Raw genomic sequence first — 19,173 nt, 5'->3', positions numbered from 1 at the left:
GGGGGGGGCTACAGGAGTGGAGCCACAAAGGCAAGCCATGTCAGATCATGGGGTGCCTTGGACCCTGGATTGCCTCAATCCAGCCTTGAGAATGGGACTTAAACCCATCTCTTTCATATGAGAGTGCAAGGGTGAAATTCTGGTACTACGAAAATCAATGGCAAAACTCTCATTGTCTTCAGTGGGGTTCAGCTTTCCCACGCCAAATCTCAACCTCTAGCCTATAAGTTTAGCAGCAGAAATACACAGGATGCAAGCCTGAAAATGAAACAGTATGGAAAGTCATCTCATGAAGACAAGGGAACTTTGGATCAGATATATGCAAAATATTTTGAATTTTCACAATTAGGTACTGTGTTCAAAGGCAACTCAGTGAACATAGGATATTTGTCTTTTCCTATCACAATGAATAAATCTTCTACACAACCCTTATGAATTATGTTGCACATTTTGGAGGGTTTAGTAGGCAAAGGTGGAATGGGAGGGAATAGAGTTATCCAGATGTGTTGACAATATAATTCACGTTATAATTTTTCATGTTACCAATATCATCTGTTCAGTACAGCTGTTCATGATGCATAAATCCTGCCCTGGCCAGAGCAGGGATATCACCCATTGTGTCCTTTGCAGGAACACTTTTACTGGCAAGGGCAAGAATTGTCAAGGTGGGGCTAAGGAACACATGCTTATAGGCCTATCCTGCTCCTCTGAGGAGCAGCAGGCATCCCCATGTAGCGCTTGCTGCTGACTGAAGGAGAGCTAGATACATCCCTAACCAAAGATTGTTTGAGCACTACAGACAAGCTTGCCCCTCTACTTTTGTGCATTAAGAGGTTCTTTGTAGCCTCATCCCACTTTACCACAACACCATAATACCGGATAGGATTTCACCCTTAAACTGGTAAGAAGATTAATAATAAATAAATAAAGTAGGATACCTTCTGGCCTCGGTTTTGGTTTTTCCAACCCTCCATCTTGCATTAGCTCAAATGAAAAGGACACATTAACGACCTGGTAATATAATGAACATAGTCATTATTGTACATTATTTCCTGCCCAGTTTATGTGATCAGCATAGTAAAATCCTCAGCTGGTGTAAATTGACAAGGCTCCATACATCAGAGGATCTGGTCTATAGAATCCAGAGAACCAATCATTATTCCAAGTTTTGGTTTGTTTTTTGGTCATAAATCAAAATATTTGCAAATGGGATAGTCCTGATCTGAACAGAATTTGGGTTCAACTGTCTATTGAGAGATAAGTTAGCTTGATAAATTACTTAAAAATTAACAAAATGTATAAAATAGTAAAAATGGAACACTATAGTCCATGTACTGTCCTGACCTAAATATGCAGCTGAATTGCCTTGGATGTCAATAGAGATTGTATGTAAAGATTAAAGGCGTGGATGGTCTAAAAATTGGATGTTGTGCATATAAGGTAATATTCCTTCATATCTTTAAACTATGTGAAATCTTGCAAATGTTCAATTTTTGTTTTTCATAATCTGATTTTGCCATCATTCATGCACATACTTCCTATTTAAGTCATGGGAATTCTGAGTATTGCTCAATGGCAGCATGGCAGTGGCTGCCAACAAGCAGTTAGTATTTCCTAGATACCATGCAGTTAACACAATTTCCTCCTCTACTAAGATGAGGCAATAACCATAGTATCTGCAATACTACTGTGTGGTTATTGTTGGCAAATGCTGAATTTTTAATGGTGACCACTGTAGTCCTATTTTTTTTAACCTAGGTAGAGTACATCAGTCTTACAAAAAATGATTTGTACAGTGTATTACAGAAAGAGTTTTTCTTGATGTAAAATATATGAAATCCAACAACAGAATTACCTTTTGTTCAAAACTATCAGGAGTCAGGAAAAAGCTGTGCAGAGGCACAAAATAGCCCTCCAGGAGACCCATTAGCAGCACTAGGTACACTCCATCTGCAAACTGTAAGAGACCATGATATGTCAGTGTTATTCCTTCACACCTAAACTGATCTGACACTGAAATAAACAAAAAAAACCCAGCAAGAGTACTGTAGCACCTTAAAGACTAACAAATTTCTGCAGGCAGAAAAAACTCATTTTTGCTGTATACAGACTAACATGGCTACCCCTCTGAAATAAACAAGTGGGCATATAAGCACCCTGGAAGGAGGTTGTGGCCAGCAGAGACCTGCAGTTGACGGGTGTCTTGTCATTGGAGTCTGAGTAGGTTGGTGACTGGAAGTAGATTAATCACTGGAGGAAGAGGGAGTTGTGTGCCCATTTCTGTAGTGTGGGAGACTCAGGAATGGTCCATTTATATGGATGTGTGATCTATGGAACACACCTTCAATTCAAATTCTGCTGGCTCTGTGGCAGAGGCACAGCCATCTCTTCAAAAGTGTTTGTGATATGGCACATAGCCCCAGAGCAGAAGAAAGTAGAAGTGAATATGTAATCTAATGATTGCACAAGAAATTGGAAAAAGAGGAGGGGAATAAAAATACAAAAGGGTTCTCCAGAGTGCAGCAAAGTCTATATTAACCTATTTTTCAATGTACACATTTATAGGTAGATGGAATCTATCTAGCTGCTATGGTGCATACTTATTTCATTATGAACTATAACTACACACATTATGCCCATGGTTTTCATATATGGAATTAATTTTAAAACATTCTTCTCAAAAATTTCAGAACAAAATGACATTCCTCATAACAAAAATGTCAACAAAAATGATTAGGGGGCTGGAGCACAAGACTTATGAGGAGAGGCTGAAGGAACTAGGCTTGTTCAGTCTACAGAAGAGAAGAAGAGGGGGGATTTGATAGCAGCCTTTACCTGAAAATGGGTTCAGGGAGGATGGAGCTAGGCTGTTCTCAGTGGTGGCAGATGACAGAACAAGGAGCAACAGTCTCAAGTTGCAGGGGGAGGTCTAGGTTGGACATTAGGAAGAAGTTTTTCACTAGGAGGGTGGTGAAGCACTGGAATGGGTTACCTAGGGAGGTGGTGGAATCTCCATCGTTAGAGGTTTTTAAGCTGCGTCTTGACAAAACTCTCGCTGGGATTATTTAGCTGAGGTTAGTCCTGCTCTGAGCAGGCGGTTGGACTAGATGACCTCCTGAGGTCCCTTCCAATCTATGATTCTATAAAGAACTATAAGCATGTCAAGCTTTTTAACAGCATGGTTTTGAGTTCCTTGACATTACACAAATTCGGTATTTAAAAAAAAAAGAAATGTGTTCTTTTCACACATGTGTTAACGAAAGCAGATTAATGGATTTTATCTGAACCTGGTCTGAGACCAGGCATGAGCACTTTTTTGCCCAAAGGGAACATTTCAGAGAATGACTGTAAAGAGAGGTTTAGAATAGAATGGCCATATCTATCTTATCTATAACATCACAACTATCAATGCTAGAACTTAGCCTCACTTAATCAAATTTTGTTTATCCAATTCCCCAGGTTATCTGAAGCAGCTCGGTCACTCCCTGAAACTGCTCATCATCTCTCTCTGCTGTTGGAAGTACAATCAACCTCTCAGCTTAGTGAATACCAGTTTGAATGAACTTTTAGCAGTCTCTAGGGACATTTAATTAATGCGAGTTCTTCAGTAAGAACACAATGGAATAAACAAACACACACTTAAAAACAAAGACATATCTCTGAAAGCCTTTATATTTCTCCTCCCGTCTAGTTCTGAATTTCACCTGTGCAAAATCTTTACATATTAGGGGACTTATATTCAGTTAGATGAGGGATTCTGAGACTTTTTTTTTTTTATAAGAGGGATCACATCTTAATGGAAAAAATATTCTAAGGACACCTCCCCTCTCATTGGTGATCACGCAGACCACCTTCCTTCCTATCTCATCATGTAACCTTTCTATCTCATCACTTCCTTGGGGCAACTGCAGCAATTGTTTATGTAGAAAAGGAATACTAGGGAAGTATTTAATGTATTGTTAGCTTCTTTCAATGCATTCTAGCAACCAGAAACAGGAAGAAGGAATCAGCACCACCTCATGCTGTGGAGCTCTCCAGCTGAGAGCCCAATGAGGCAACTACTAATTCACTTAGTAACTTTACATGTGCAAATAGTCTCAGTGAGAAGTGTCACAGCAGTCCCATGAGATTATTCACTGCAGCAAAGTAAAGGTAGGTGGAATGCAATTGCCCATACTGGAATTTGATCAGAATACTGGGACCAAGATTCTTATTGTAAAAACGGCTATGGCATCTCTAATGACCCAAATTGGTCTGGATCCTCCTTATACAGTGTACAGGTAACATTAATTAATATTAATGGTAAAGGAAGTATCAGTCTTTTTGAGAGAATGTGCTCCAGAAATTCAGTTATTACTAGAATACATCATTGTCTTTGTAGCATAGTTTTTATCTTCACATGAAAGACCTATATAAAATTAAACAACCCGGAGGGGTTTCTGGGTGAAATAACCATTTCCTTAAAGATAGCATAATAAGAATCTAGTGAAACCTTTGAACAAGTTTGATTCATATACAGTATGGTGCAATTATCTCCCACCAATAACCATTGCTATGGAATCCTACCTGGGTTTCCAGTTCTGTAACCTCCAAATTCAGTTTATTCAGGTGCTTGTTCACAAAAGTGATAAGGGTCTGAAAAATGAGAATATGTTGATCAAGGCACACTTTTTAAACATAAGTTTTAACTTTTCTCAAAAGTTAGGCCTGCGCAAGTACCATGCTTTGAGCTTATTTCTAAATGTTTTAAAGTTACAAACAGAAATCTGGGAAAATTATTTAACTCCTGGATGTATTGGTTTTCTGAGAGAGGAACAGAACTGACATGAACACTAATCAAATAATTAACACACATTGTTATAAAGTGATTCTTCTTCATAAAGTTAGCAGTCTAGAGAGTTGTGTTATTGGACTAGGCTTCAATTTGACAGCAGCTGAAATACAGAGGGTCAGATAATCAGCTGATGTAAATTGGTATTTCGCTATTGGCTTCAATGGAGTTATGTGAATTTACGCCAGCTAAGGATCTACCTGTTGAGTTTTCTTTTACATTACATACAGGATATGCCTACACTGCAATTAGAAACCCATGGCTGACCCAGACCAGCTAACTCAGGATTGCAGGGCTCAGGCTAAGGGGCTGTTTAATTGCAGTGAAGACATTTGGGCTCGGGCTGGAGCCCTGGCACTAGGACCTTGCGAGGTGGGAGGGTCCCAGAGCACAGACTGCAGCCCGAGCCTGAATATCTACACTGCAACTAAACATCCCCTTAGCCTGAGCTCCACAAGCCCAAGTCAGATGGCACCAGCCTGCCGTGGGTGTCAAACTGCAGTGTAGACATACCCACAGTGACATGACAAAAATCTTTACAATGGAGATGTCTAGATCTATCTCTAGTTCTGTGTTCTAAAGCAAAATTGATGTTGGTGAAAACAATATATGTAACACTCACAATTTGTAATCGCGTGAGTATGACTTTCATTTTTAGTGTAAAGTTTAAGTTTTATTTCATTAAATATGTCAGTGTGCTACTTAATTATATTTCAGAAATAAAACACTTTCCAACCTTTTTTACGACATTGAGCTTGTCTGGAGCATGGTCAAATAAAGTGTCAAATGCATCCCGTTCTGAAAAACAAGCAAATCTGTTAACATAGCAAGCAATAGCTATCCAACTGCATAATAAACACTAATTAAAGAGCATGACTGATGAGGACAACAGCATCAGCAGAATCTTTTAATGTAGTTTCTTTGTATTGCAGTTACTGTATATCTGATTGTTCATCTCTTTCTATAATCTGCTAGAAACTGTTATTGTATTTTGCCAGTAACAGATTTTCACTGGGATTTGGGCTGCCTAATGAAGTGATCTGAACAATGAACTGTAATTTTGCTCCCCAAGAATTAACTACGATCAACATCTACCTGTACAAAAACCTAGATAACTAGACGAAGGTAGATAGTGAGCCAAATGAATTCATGAAGAATGTGAACTTGCACCTTCAGTCACTGAGCGAACAACATTTGTAACAAAGTGCATGTAACGATGCTCAGATTGCTTTTTGATCTTGGTGTGTTACCACATCATAACAAGTCTCCTTGGTACAGATGATTTTGTGTCACCCTGAAATGTGTTCTGGGACTCTTTAATGTCTCAGGTTGCAAGACAACCCCACTGAAATTAGAGCAATCTCTTAAAGACCAGGACACATAACCAACCTACGAGAGGTAAAAGCACTGAAGTAACAGTGCACACACTTTCTGAAAAGAAAAAGAGTGCTTGAATCATCCCCAAGTGCTTCCATTTTCACCAGTAATTGGTGTGGCACAAAATGACTCCACAGAGAACTGCATTTGCCCTCTCTAAACCAAAAGAGCTAGGATGATAACTTTACTCAGTCCTATTGACTTCAGTGGCGACGTCACATGGAGTAAGGTATTACTCAATATGAGTAAAAGTATCACAGTCTGACCCAAAAATCATCTCCATGACCAGAGTCTTTGAACTCAGCTGTGAATAAACTACATAAACCAGATAACCCATAAGCAATGCTGAAGTTTCAGTGACATTAAAGGTGCAATCTCAGGATAAACACAGAACAACTTTTTCAACTAAAAGAGAATAAGCCTCTCGACTGCAAGCAAGTAGGAACATGGCATCAACTTCTCTAAAAGGAATGGCAGTTGTATTATGGAACATCATCTTTGATTCATGTTGGGAGCCTCTAATCATTAATGCTTTTATATTAAAGTTCTGGGGTGAAATCACCAAATACCAATAAAATAACATTTGCTGAAAGGCACAAGAAATCGTTTGTTTTAAAGACGGCTATACTGACTTCAGAGTTTCTCTTCTTTTGTTAATTGCAGCACATTTATTTATATATTTACCAAGGTAGTTGCAAATCCTGACCTTACTTATGGTTTGAATGAACTGATCAGCTGCAGGAGAATTAATTAAAGTACACTTTGGTAGCCTCAAGAAAATGATAATAATCAAATGAAACTTACCATGCCTTCCTGAAAATGCCCTATAGCAAAAAGCAAAACATAATTATTATGTATCTCATTTACTTTACTTTGTGCTTTTCTTTAAGATAGATAAAAGAACTGCATATGTGGCCAGATCCTAAGCTCTGTGGAAACTGGAGTAAGTTAATAGAGTTCAATGGAGCTCCACCAATTTACCAATTGAGAATCTGGCTCATCAACAATAAAGGCTTCAATAAAGGCTCCTAGTGATACCAAGTAATACACTTCGTACTGCTAAGCCAAATTAATGTACCCCTTATGACTGTGGAGAAGGTTTTTGCTATGTTACTTTCATGTACTCTTTTCCCTTTGCCCCAAAGATCCAGTTGACACAGCCGCTGCAATAAAGGGCCAGCCAAAACAAAAATGCTTCAACTAGGTTCTTAAGGATTGCAGAGTTTTGTTTCTTTGGATCCTTCACATAAATATCACACTTGAAATAAACCCACAAGGATTAAAATGAATGTTGGTAAAAACAATAAATGTAACGCTCACAATCTGTAATCACGGGATTATGACTTTCATTTTCAGTGTAAAGTTTAAGTTTTATTAGTCATTAGCCTGAAGTTTTCCCACTCTACTAGAAAGTAGGATTTTCTGCTGTTGCTTCTTGTTAGATTTGTATGTTTCCATTATAAACTGCACAGTGAAATCACATGTAAATGTCTTACCACAGTCACTTATGCTTCTCCAGAGCCTAATGGTGAATGAAATACTGGGGAACAGTTTTTAATTTTCTGAGATAACCTAGCTCTTCATCAACTAAACTGCAGAAGGTAAAAGCAGGAGACATACCCCTCTTCTTGTCTGTTTGAAAAACTTCTTCAAACAATTTTGAACGTATAGTATTTGAAACAGGATGCAATATAGATTTCTTGAAGTGCACAAATTTCAGACATATTTGCTCTACCATTTCTTTGGTCTCAGTCTTTTGGAGATTTGCAGTTACTTTGTCATTGGTAATTCCAATTTGGTAATGTTACATTTTGAGAGGCATGTTTGAAAGCCTTGTAAAGACTAAACTATAATCACTAGCTGAAGCATGATCCCTCCAGGAACCCCAATAATGAAATCTAAATATCAGCAAATGGTTGAATTTCTGAGACACATCTGTGTTCAATTACTGAACTGCTGGCAACAGTGGTGTTGACATACTCAGTGTTACCAGTTATTTCCTCTTGGATTTGTCGGGACTGGAGGATTCCTTCTCGTTTCTGGGGGGGGAAAAAGTGATTTTAGTTTAGTTTAGTTTAGTACAGTTTAATGTTTAGGGTACTATAAAAATTATCTATGATCTACAAATGTTATCAGATAAGAAACAATCAGATAAGAAACAAACATAAAAAAAGTTCTTTTTTTTTCAAAATCACTGTGTTATATTATTTCCATTTGTATGTATTTCACAGAATTTAGTCCAGACAATTCACTTGTTAATATAAAAATGGCCATACTGTGTCAGACCAACGGTATAATACTCAGAGACTTGAAATGTCACTTGCAACAGGGAACCTAAGGGATAAACAATCTGTTTCTTCTTCTTTCTCCATTTTTCTTCCCTCACTTTTTCTGTTTAAGGCCCCAGTTCAGCAAAAGCATATGAAACAGCTTAAGCACACACGTTAAAGGTTTGCTGAACAGAGATGGTGTGCTGGATTGCAGCCTATGTTTGAAAAAGCAATCTGGGCAGAGGGTGCCCACACAGACCAAGCTTTTGCAATCTTTGACTATCATTCTAGCCATTCTTTCTTTCCCTGTTCCCTTTCTTTCTCCTTCTTATTATTTTTATTTCAAAGTTGCCATTTTTGACTCCTCTCTGCATTAGAGGCTGTGTTTGTTTGGGAAGAAAATCCAAAATGGAGGACAATCTATACAGGGCCCGATCCAAATCTCAGGTCAGTGGTAGTTTTATTTCAATGGTTTTTGTACCAGGCCCTTATACAGGAAGACCTTTGTATGTGCTATTTAGTGGTCAGTGTTAAGGCGTTGCACACTTGCTAAGGAACTGACTGACTATCAGTGAATCTGAGTTAGCTGGAAAAGGAAGCAACCTCAGTCTCCTCAGCTCCTTCCCTTACACTGATCACTTCCATTCTGGCCTTATTTCATGTATGTACTGCCTCTTTTAGTGTTCTCTTTGATAACTTTAATCAATGGCTATAGTCAAATTTTGTAGTACAAAAAGAAAAATTAGGCAAGCGCTGAGTGTTACATGTAAAGTCTAGCCACTGGACAAGTATTCACCATTCTCCACTCTCCATCACACAAGGAAGTGCAAAAGTAAATTTATACTTCTCCTAAGCTCACACACTTGATCACTACATGAAAGAGTCTAGAGGAAAACAACCTCAAGGAACACTGATTATTCCTCCTCCAAAAAGAAGGGGTACAGTGGTCATGGTGGCTACTTAGCTATAGTGTCTGCGAAGCAGCTGTGCTGCTGCTCCCTGGCTTGAAGAGAGGCAATGCAGCCCCCATGGGCAACCCCCGTGAAGAGTCTTGCTGCTCAGACTGCATGGTGGGCTGAGGTTTTGGCTTCGTTTGATTATATTACTAATAATTGACATTATTCAAATATATGTCAGATGAAATTTAGTTTAGAGGAGAAAGTTATAAACGTTCCTCCTTCTGATCACGCCAAGCCAGTACTAACCCAGGTTTGTTTTGTAACTATAGATTTAAATACTAAATAAGCCTGAATAAGGGGCAGTATGTGGCTGCACTGCCCCAGGAACTTGACTGTAGCTATGTACACGCTGACGGCAGCAAATTCGTCACTATCAGATCAATTTTTCCAGTTCGATTGAGCGGCAGTGAAGACACTCTGCGTAGCTTATGTAACTCCTGTCCACTGCCGCTGAATTTTGCCAACAGTGTAAACCTGCCCTGTGATGCAGTTGCAATCAGGCTTTTCCCCCTTGCTCTAGTGCAGAAGGAAACCTCTTCTTTCGGCACAATTTACGACCCTCTCTGTGTTAGATCTGAGATGGCAGTGATGCATTATGGGGGGATGGAGCCAAGGCTTTGCCCATTCTCTGAGTAGCAGCAGAGAGGTGGCAGTAGTTCACTAACTAGAAAATTCCTATTAATATTGATGGGAGTTCTGAACCTAAATCCCCCATTAACAATGGGAAAAGAGACATCAGGTATTGCCCTGTTCTAGTGCTGGGCATTCAATGCTAACATTAATGAAATTTTCACATGGCCCAAATACCCCATGCCTCAACTTCATATCACAGTGGTTGACCAGCATGTCATGCTTCATGCAATATTTTCCAATGCTTTTCATTTGTAATGAGAGAAAGGCATAGAAGTCCCAAATGTAGCAACTGCAGAATGGACCTCTGAAAAAGTAATATGAGAACTTTCAACATGTAGACTCCTTCATACGGAACTTGTGTACATTAATAGCAAAGCCTGACAGAAAAATCAGTTGTCATTGTGTAGATTGCTTTGAATTAAATGGAAAGTGATGCAATTTCTTTTTTAAAATGGTAGCAGGAGCAATGTTGTTGACTCAGAGTTAACCATCCCAAACTATATTTTAAATAAACAAACATGTCTCAAGACCTATCCCCATTTCCTAGTAACGCCATTCAAAAGTCTACTGTGAGTTCCACTGGACAACACAAAAAATTGTTTTCAAACTCTGCTGCCTTTGACTGATCTGACCAGTCAGGTATTACATTCAAATAAAACAGTCTGGCTCTGGAATTTCCATTCCACATTATAGTCTGACATATAAAAATAAAACGTTGCAAATGGGAACAAAACCCCCCAAATTTGAAATTTCCTGCAAAACAAAATTTTAGAACAATTTTGATTAGGGACCATCAAAAAAGTTCATTTCAATAGTGTTGAAACATTTAATTTTGACTGTGTTGGTTTTGATTAATTTAATTTTGACTTTTAAATTACATTTAAATATTGTAAAATTTATATTATACATATATAATGTGATATATATAAATAGAATATTGAAATCAATAATTAATATAAGACAAAACGAAGTTAATTGAAACATTTCAACATTGCTGAATCAAAACATTTTTGCCTTTCTGCCATTAAAAATGTCTTTGAAATCTATACATTTCCGCAAAACATTTTGGTTTCTACAAAACTCCATTTTTTACATAAAACCTTATTTTGAAATAAGGAATCATTGAATAGAAAATACAGGACTGTTTTCTTTTAAGGGCTTCACTACACAAGCTAGTGCTAGTTTACACCAACTCATACATTTTTTATCACAGAGTTTATTGCTGAAATGAAGGGCAAAGTTCATCCTCCTCTATTGAAGACACAGGGAATTAGGCATCAGTTCAGATATTTCCCTTAAAATAAGTGATGGGTGTTCACGCCAATGAATTTTAACATACAAGCTATTCTTTGGAAAACAGCGTATTTACAATTCTGTTGGCTCTAAACATTAATAAATGTAAGGTTGCATTCCAGGCTATGCAAGCTCCAATTGGTCACAAATCCTTCTTGTTATAAAAGCCATTACTGTATTAAAGCATATATCTTGGAGCGGGGGGCATATCTGAAAATAAAAGTGGTTGTGTTGTCTATCATTTGCTGTTTTCCCCTTTGTCTCATTGAGCATTTTGGCAGTGTTTTCTTTACTATGGACCAAGGCTGCTGTCCAAACTCAGACAAAACTCCCACTAAGTCAATAAGAGTTTTGCCTACACAAGAACTGTAGGATTAGGCCCCAGAAATTTAACTTGGTGATGATTGCTCTTATAGTCTATCCCACCACGCTGACATAGGAAATCATTCTGTAGCCTCAGAGAAAGAATATATCTTTGGAAGTGCTCTTGGGTCCAAGTGATTTTACGGGTGCCTGGAGGCAATGCTGCTTTGAAACCCTTCACTCCTTCCCAGAGCTTCCGAATACGCAGACCTTCCAAGCACACCCAATGCACCATGTTTAGGATGGTGCAACAATTTCTCCTCTCTGTGATCAGTGAGCTCACTGTTCTTTCTGCGGTACCTTGTGGGCCATGGAGTGCTAGAATGGAGCAGTTCCTGCATTAAGGGGAATTGGAGGGTTGCCAATGTGCTTGGCCACCATGCATGGGTGCAAGAGTTCTTATGCTCTTCGCAACCCCCAACCCTTGCATGCAAGCTAGGCACAATCTGCCCTGTAATTATTTGAATATTATACAGAGTAAAAAAAAAGCAAAATTAGGGCATGATCCAATCCAGCTCTTCCTGAAGACTCCCACTGGCTTCAGTGGAAATTTAAAGATACCTATACTGTCAATAAATAAATCTACAGGAGAGAAAGGAGAATAATATACAGAAATGACCCATAGAAGATCCAAGTGTAGCAATTTTTCAAAAACCGGCTTATAACCTAGATTTTTAATTACTCTAATTGCTAACAGCTTTTGTGTGAAACAATGAAAGGAAATCTAGGTTAAAATTGCTCTTTCATAAGCACCGTCCTGAATACCTGTGGGGTTTTAGCATGTTATTGTTTCAGAAACATCTTTGTTTGTCTTTCAGTAAACTAAACCCAGGCGACACTGCAACCTTCACATTTGTGTGTTTATAAAACTGATGATAAAAACCTGAAACACATCAAGGTGGTTTTTTTTCTATTTTTTCTTCAATTCCCTCCCCCACTCCCAGAGACATAAACACACCCATTCCCTCTATCTTTATCAAATGACAACAGAGGCATTTATAAAAATAGGTCTCTTACAGCCTATTGAAGCTTTCCTAGCCATGACCTTACTTTACAGAATATATCAGGGTTTGGAGCTACTAGGCTTTAAAATGGAAACAGTGAAAAAGGCCTGAGGCTGCATTTATTGTTCCTTGAAACTTCCATTGCACTCAAATGGGCATTTCAGTTTCTACAAGGAATGTAGAATCAGGCCCACTGTGTATAAAATAACCACACTGATAAAAAAAAGATAAGTTATTCTAAAAATACTGGGCCAGATCCTTAGTTGCTGTAAATCAATGCAGCTGCATTGAGTTCAGTGGAATTACACTGATTTACATTGGTTGATAATCTTGCTCAGTGGGACTAAATCTCCTCACGCATTACACTGATTCTATCCCAGTGACACTACACTGCACTTACTCCTGATTTACAGCAGTGTCAGAGAAGAGAAGCATGTCCATTGCACCCAGTTCTGCTTTGTCTTTACTGGGGCAAAACTTGGTTCTCACTCTGCCCCTTCTTACAATGCTTTTCGGGATATATCTACACAGAAGTCACAGGGTGTGATGACTGCCTGCATAGGTATACTTGAGCTACCTTTGGTCTAGCTGGGTCAGGTATCAGAGGCATGCAGCCATAGCAGCATGTACTTCAGCATGAGCTAGCTCCCTAAGTAATTACCCAGTGTTCTAGGCAGGCTGGTACAGCCTGAACTGAAGCCTGTGCTGCTGCTACTTTACTGCTCTGTGATCCAAGCTCGGTAGTTTAAAGCTAGCTCAGGTATGTCTACATGAGCTGTGATTGAAGTATAGACATACCCTTACACTCGTGTAGCTCCATTGACTTGAGAAGAATTACTCCTGATTTACATCAGAGTACAAAATAAGAGGAGAATCAAGCCCACTGACTTCAATGGTTGTTTTGTCAGAATAAAGAGGAGTGCAAGATTTGACTCCTTATGGACATATTTTTCACGTTTTTCCCCTCTCCTCATTAGATCCTTTTTCTAAAGATGACCTGATGGATATATTCTTTACTTCTTGGATGTTGGTTGTTAGCACTATGAGATAAACTCATCCTTTTAATATTTGTATAATCAGGAAGGGAAACTGCTTGATTGAAAGTAATTTTCTTCTGAAGTCTTACATTTGTCAGTGCAGTCCCACCATGGGTTACTTCTATCCTATTTGGAGAAAGCCCATCAACTGGAATTTTAAAGCCAACAAGCAGGATGATCGGCCTTCAGCAATGTATCTGCCAGAAGTTTCCCCTGGGCTTTCTTTTCTAGTAAATTACCAAATTTAAAAACTTGTCTAAGATATGAACGGTGGAAATAAGAGCTGTTAATTTTTTAGATCTGCCTAATGGATCTTCAGTCATGCAACACTGAAGAGAGTCTCAGTAATGCCCCTTGCAAAGAGATACTACAGAGGAGCCCCAAGCAAGCAACATAAACAAACAAAAAGGTAAAGGCTACTAAGTTCTGAAAAATAAAGATAGAACTTATTTATAGACAAGAGAAAGCAGATTAAATGGCAAGAGGCAGAAAAAAATATAGCAAGCACAGTTAGAATTGAGTCTAGTAGGAAAAAAATAACAAACAGAACAACCTGGAAGGTTTAGGCACATGGAGCTCTAATATGGAGCATAATTGGCACCAAAAAAAAAATCCAATTTATAGTCTCTTTATGTGCTTATGAAAGAGCAAAAACTTGTAATCAAACTAGATTAGTGTATATATAAGGCTGAAAAGGAATATTTATTCACTTAACATGGATTTGGATTTAATAAATGGTGACCATTCATCACTCAGTGCATGGGCTGAGTTATCTACACTAGGAAGGGGCAGTGAGAAGACCATCAGAAATGAGATAAATATTAACTCTATAGATCATACTGTGTGATAAAAAGACAAATACATTCCAACAATAATATTTAATACATCTTAATGTCATAGTCACTTTGCAATCAAAATAAGATATTCTGAGGCACGGCTCGATCTGGGAAACACTAGTTCTTCTGCCTTTTGCTTGCTGAAGTATTATCAGCCAGCAAGAGAAGCGTGCACACACACATACATGTAACTAGGTTCATTTCTTCAAGAAACTCATCAATCAATTTCAAAAGCATTTCCAGGAGCTGAGTTGCTCTTATCTTACCTGGACAACAACAACCTGAAGGGACACATGGTCTGGAAGTCTGATTGGTGCTCGAAAATATTGTGACAATGCAACCAAAAGATGAAGTATTGCTACAAGACTTTTTGCATGAACAGCTGAAATAGATATTAAAAACACAAGTTACATAAGGAAAAGTAACTAAGTCAAATATTTATTTTTTGCCTGCAGGAACACCAGGGAATATGGAATACTTTTTCCCTTGGCATCTGGACTCACTGGAGGCTGCTATCAGGGTACCTTTTCTTCAACTGCCTTCCTGCTTTCCATAAATCAACTGGTGGTGGAAATGCAGTGCAAAAACAAAGATTAGCTTTTGCAACATGTCTGGATGCCATTGGCCTGGGAAGATGGAAATCTAAACCTGATCCAAAAGCCAGATTTTATGTACAGCCACTTAAACAGCCATCTATGCACTCCCTATGGCTGGTCCTTTATCCTCTTTATTTCAATATGGATTTATGAACTATCAGAAAGATATTTTTGTATTCATAACATGCACTTTATTCATTTTTAAGTGACACAATGTCTGCAGGATGATAAATGAGCCTATTTTGGCTGAAGTCTTGAGCAATAAGTTACTAAACTCAGTGACTCAAACATTCCTCATGAACTTGTTATAGTTCTTGTTATTGTAGCTTTTTCTCAGCAGGTTTTATACGCGTAGTTAACATTAACAAGACTTACAAGACATCAAAGGACCTACTGTAGGAAAGCTGTAATCAAGTATCAACCCACTAACATCAAAGGGGAATCTATTTCTAACTTTAGTACTTCCTTTCTTAATATTTTCACTTATGTCCCGATTTGCACTGCATTTTTAGTCTTTCTTTGGGCAATGTTCTGAAATGATGGTTGACAGCTACAATACGATGCTGCACATTTTCCATTCATAAAATCACCTATAACTACTAAGTTATTGCATTAGTAAAATGATACCTAGGTCATAAATGTGTGGCAGAGATTTCTCTGCAAAACCACCACGTGATTTGGCACAGTAGTCAAATTTTGCTGGGGATGCTGCAGGTCAGGAATGAGGTGCTTTGGCAGATCTGGATAAAGAAGTCTGACCTGCACCTACTGGTACTACAGCTGGCCTGAACCACTGTTGTTAATCTCCTACTTTAGCACTAAAATTTACAAACAGGTGTAGCACATTAAAACAAAGACAAATTAAAACTAAGTTAAACGGCAGGGCTGCCCTTACCCCTCTTCTCCTCCCTCCTCTACAGCCTGAAAATGTAGGAAGGAATGGAAGAAAACTATAAGACAAAAAGCATGATGGGACTACGTAAGACAGAAAGGCAGCTCTGCTTAAGTTTTACCCTGCCTCCTCATGCCTATCTCTTTCTCCTCCATGGATCTGTGTTGACAATGGGACATGTGATGAAAGGGACGTGCTTCAGGGTGCGGGGAGGAAACAGAAAACAGCTGCTATAAACATATTGGCCAAGGTTTTCAGGATTGACTTGTGATTCTGGATGCCCATCTTAAGACACCTTAAATGGGCCTCATTTTCAGAAAGTGCTGAGGACCTTCTGAAAAACAGTCTCCTTTAAAGAGTCCCAGGATGGGCACCCAACATCTGAAGTACCCAAAATCACAACCACTGAGACCCTCTCCTGCATTGCTAGCTGTTAGTATTACTTTTTTATATACAGTGAAGGCTAGGAGTGAAATCCTGACCCCAATGACATCAATAGAAGTTTTGCAATTGACTTCAGTAGGGCCAAGTTTTCAATCTAAATATTCATATATTCATATTCAATGTCTCTGATCCAGTCTAGCTGTCCACAAGCATGTTACGTGCACACTACGTGCAGAAAGGTGTCTGTGTGCCTCAATACAGCAGTTATGCATACTGTTGCACCTTTACAACCATATATATGGTAAATGCAGCTGCAAACAGGTACACAAGCAGATTTTAGTGCACAGATGTCATATTTTGAAAATTTGGCCCTGAAAGAGGCATAACTGTTCATTCATTACATGGTTGAGCATCAGTAGAGAAAGGAGAGAGAAGTTGTTACACTTGCTTTCACCCGCCCCTTACTGTGCAGCTGCCACCACGAAGGGCAGGAATTGGTGGAATTGCTATACTATATTAATGAATTGCAGTAGAGAACTATAGTATCTATACTATCAACGAACGAGCATTCCATTGTGAAACATGCAACTCACAGTCAACATTCCACTTGATGCTCCTTGGGGGAAGTTTAAGAGTTTCATTGATCTTTTCAAGAACCGTCTGTAACTTCTGCTTCTGAGCAATTTCAGACTGTGTGACTTCAGCGACATTCAGTTTTTCACTCTCAAGTTTCTCTGAAGTGATAATGGAAGAAAAAAAAAAAAAAAACAACCAGCCAGTCTACTCCATAACCATAGGTACCATGAGTAATGTATGTGAAGACATTATGTTCCAATGGATTTTCACAAGATATCAGGCATTACAGTTTTCAGATTAATCATTGATTTCTCATCCTGTTCAGCTAAGGACACTCTTCTTCCCTTAAGGGCACTTTCAGTCTCATTTTGCAGTCCTAACAATATCACCACATTTTCCCTTTATTTACCCTAAGCTTTAAGTCTAAAGTAGTGAAAACCCACTACTGGCTAGCAAAGGTTGGATGCAACTCCCTCTAGAGTATATCAAAGGAGGTTAAACATGCTGGAGCTGCCTCCACTGCTCTATCCTGAGGGATCTTTTGCACAGAAGTGAATTATGCTACAGAGCGACTAGCCTGAGAGGGACAAATATCATCCTTAAAAAGGTTTGATTTGTCCTCTCCAGCTATGATTTGTTCACAGCAGCTACTCCCTCAGCCTACAGTGACCAGATAGCAAATGTGAAAAATCAGGACGGGGTGGGGAGTAATAGGCACCTATATAAGAACAAGTCCCAAATATCAGGACTCTCCCTATAAAATCGGGACACCTGGTCACCCTATTCAATCCCCAGAGCAACATTTTAAAAGCTTTATTTGGCCACAAACATAGTAAAAGCCAAGTTGCAGCACTGTGTGGCCACAGACAAAGCATTCAGGAAAGTAATTAATATATTTTAGTGTGTATAAAAGCACCCCAAATCCTGGGCAGGCTCTTTTTAAAGAAATTTAGCCTTCCTCTACACTCAAAACATGCACTGGTTTAAAATAAGCTTTTAAATCAAATTAGTTTAAGTGGTGCAAAGCCTTAAGCTTAAAATCAGTTTAGTTTAATTTAGTGAATTACTAACTTAGGAGACATTAATAAAAGCCAGGAGTGAACCAATGGAAGTGAGTCCATGCAGGGGTTTGCAGTGGTTTAAGTAAATCAATTTTTAAAACTATTTTGGATAAAATATTGCAAGTTCTGTGTATAGACACAATTAACTGTGAATTCATTCAAGTCACACTAGTTCTATGTAATGAGAAAATGGCACAAACATATTTTCAAGGTGTAGCAAAAAAAGTGGAAAAAAGCAAGTTTAGTGATGATTACAGATATTTTATCAAACTGCTTTTAACAAAATGTATTGGTTAATTCAAATAGTGATATTTCATCCATAATTTGTGACATTGTGTAATAAAAATAAACAAATTCTTATGGATGTTATGTAAAGGCTTAGATGACTGTTTGATTTCCATCCATAAATATAATTTCCAATCCGGGAGTACCTGAATGCAAAATTCTTACTGATCAGAAAGTTGTCAGAAGCATTTGTTATTTTAAAAAAGACAAATCTTGCTATTAATAATATTTATCACTTCTATGCAGTAGTTCTTTTCATTTGCAAATTGCTTTATCAACATTAACTGATTAATCCTCACAATACTCCTGTAATTATCCACATTTTACAGTGGAATTTTGGAAACTGATACAGTAAAATTAAGTACAGAAAAAATAAGTGGTTTGCTCAAGGCCAAAATGACTCCCAGTCATTGCTCTGAATGTTACATGCTAAACTCTCACATTGTATTATCAATGCAGACATAATTTCAAAACAAACTTGTTGAAGGTGCATTTGATATTGATAGTAAACAATGGGGAAAAATCCAATGGGCCCAACTGTTCTAATGCAGGAGTAACTGTATTGATATAAGTGGAATTGCACGGGTGTAAGTGAGAGCAGAATCAGGTCCCGTTATCATTATTAGCAAAGACAATGGTTGCTAGTTTTTTTGTTAAACTGCCAGGCTCCTCACAATCACTGAATAATACCTAAAGATGATTTGGCAACAAAACTTCCCTGATGCAACCACCAGAAATAAAACACTTAATCGCCCATCAGTTTAGTGTCACAAAAG

The 19,173-nt window shown here is 38.3% G+C and overlaps 1 protein-coding gene across 1 annotated transcript in view; it reads right to left on the bottom strand.

Moving 5' to 3' along the window:
* The window catches only part of PARVA (parvin alpha), an 88,552-nt gene that overhangs the window by 9,926 nt on the left and 59,453 nt on the right, over positions 1 to 19,173 (bottom strand). The window contains exons 5-12 of the mRNA XM_067532069.1: positions 17,069 to 17,209; positions 14,870 to 14,985; positions 8,189 to 8,247; positions 7,013 to 7,032; positions 5,568 to 5,629; positions 4,567 to 4,635; positions 1,856 to 1,957; positions 939 to 1,011 (exon numbers count right to left, since the gene is read on the bottom strand). Of these exons, the coding sequence (XP_067388170.1) occupies positions 939 to 1,011; positions 1,856 to 1,957; positions 4,567 to 4,635; positions 5,568 to 5,629; positions 7,013 to 7,032; positions 8,189 to 8,247; positions 14,870 to 14,985; positions 17,069 to 17,209 (642 nt within the window). The remainder of the gene's footprint in view (positions 1 to 938; positions 1,012 to 1,855; positions 1,958 to 4,566; positions 4,636 to 5,567; positions 5,630 to 7,012; positions 7,033 to 8,188; positions 8,248 to 14,869; positions 14,986 to 17,068; positions 17,210 to 19,173) is intronic.

The sequence above is a fragment of the Emydura macquarii genome, unplaced genomic scaffold, assembly GCF_026122565.2.
Source record: "Emydura macquarii macquarii isolate MOO-44397 ecotype Brisbane River unplaced genomic scaffold, CSIRO-AGI_Emac_v2 contig_3240, whole genome shotgun sequence".
NCBI classification, from domain to species: domain Eukaryota; kingdom Metazoa; phylum Chordata; order Testudines; family Chelidae; genus Emydura; species Emydura macquarii.
Note: the sequence above shows the minus strand (reverse complement) of the source record. Positions and strands in the feature narration are given on the sequence as shown.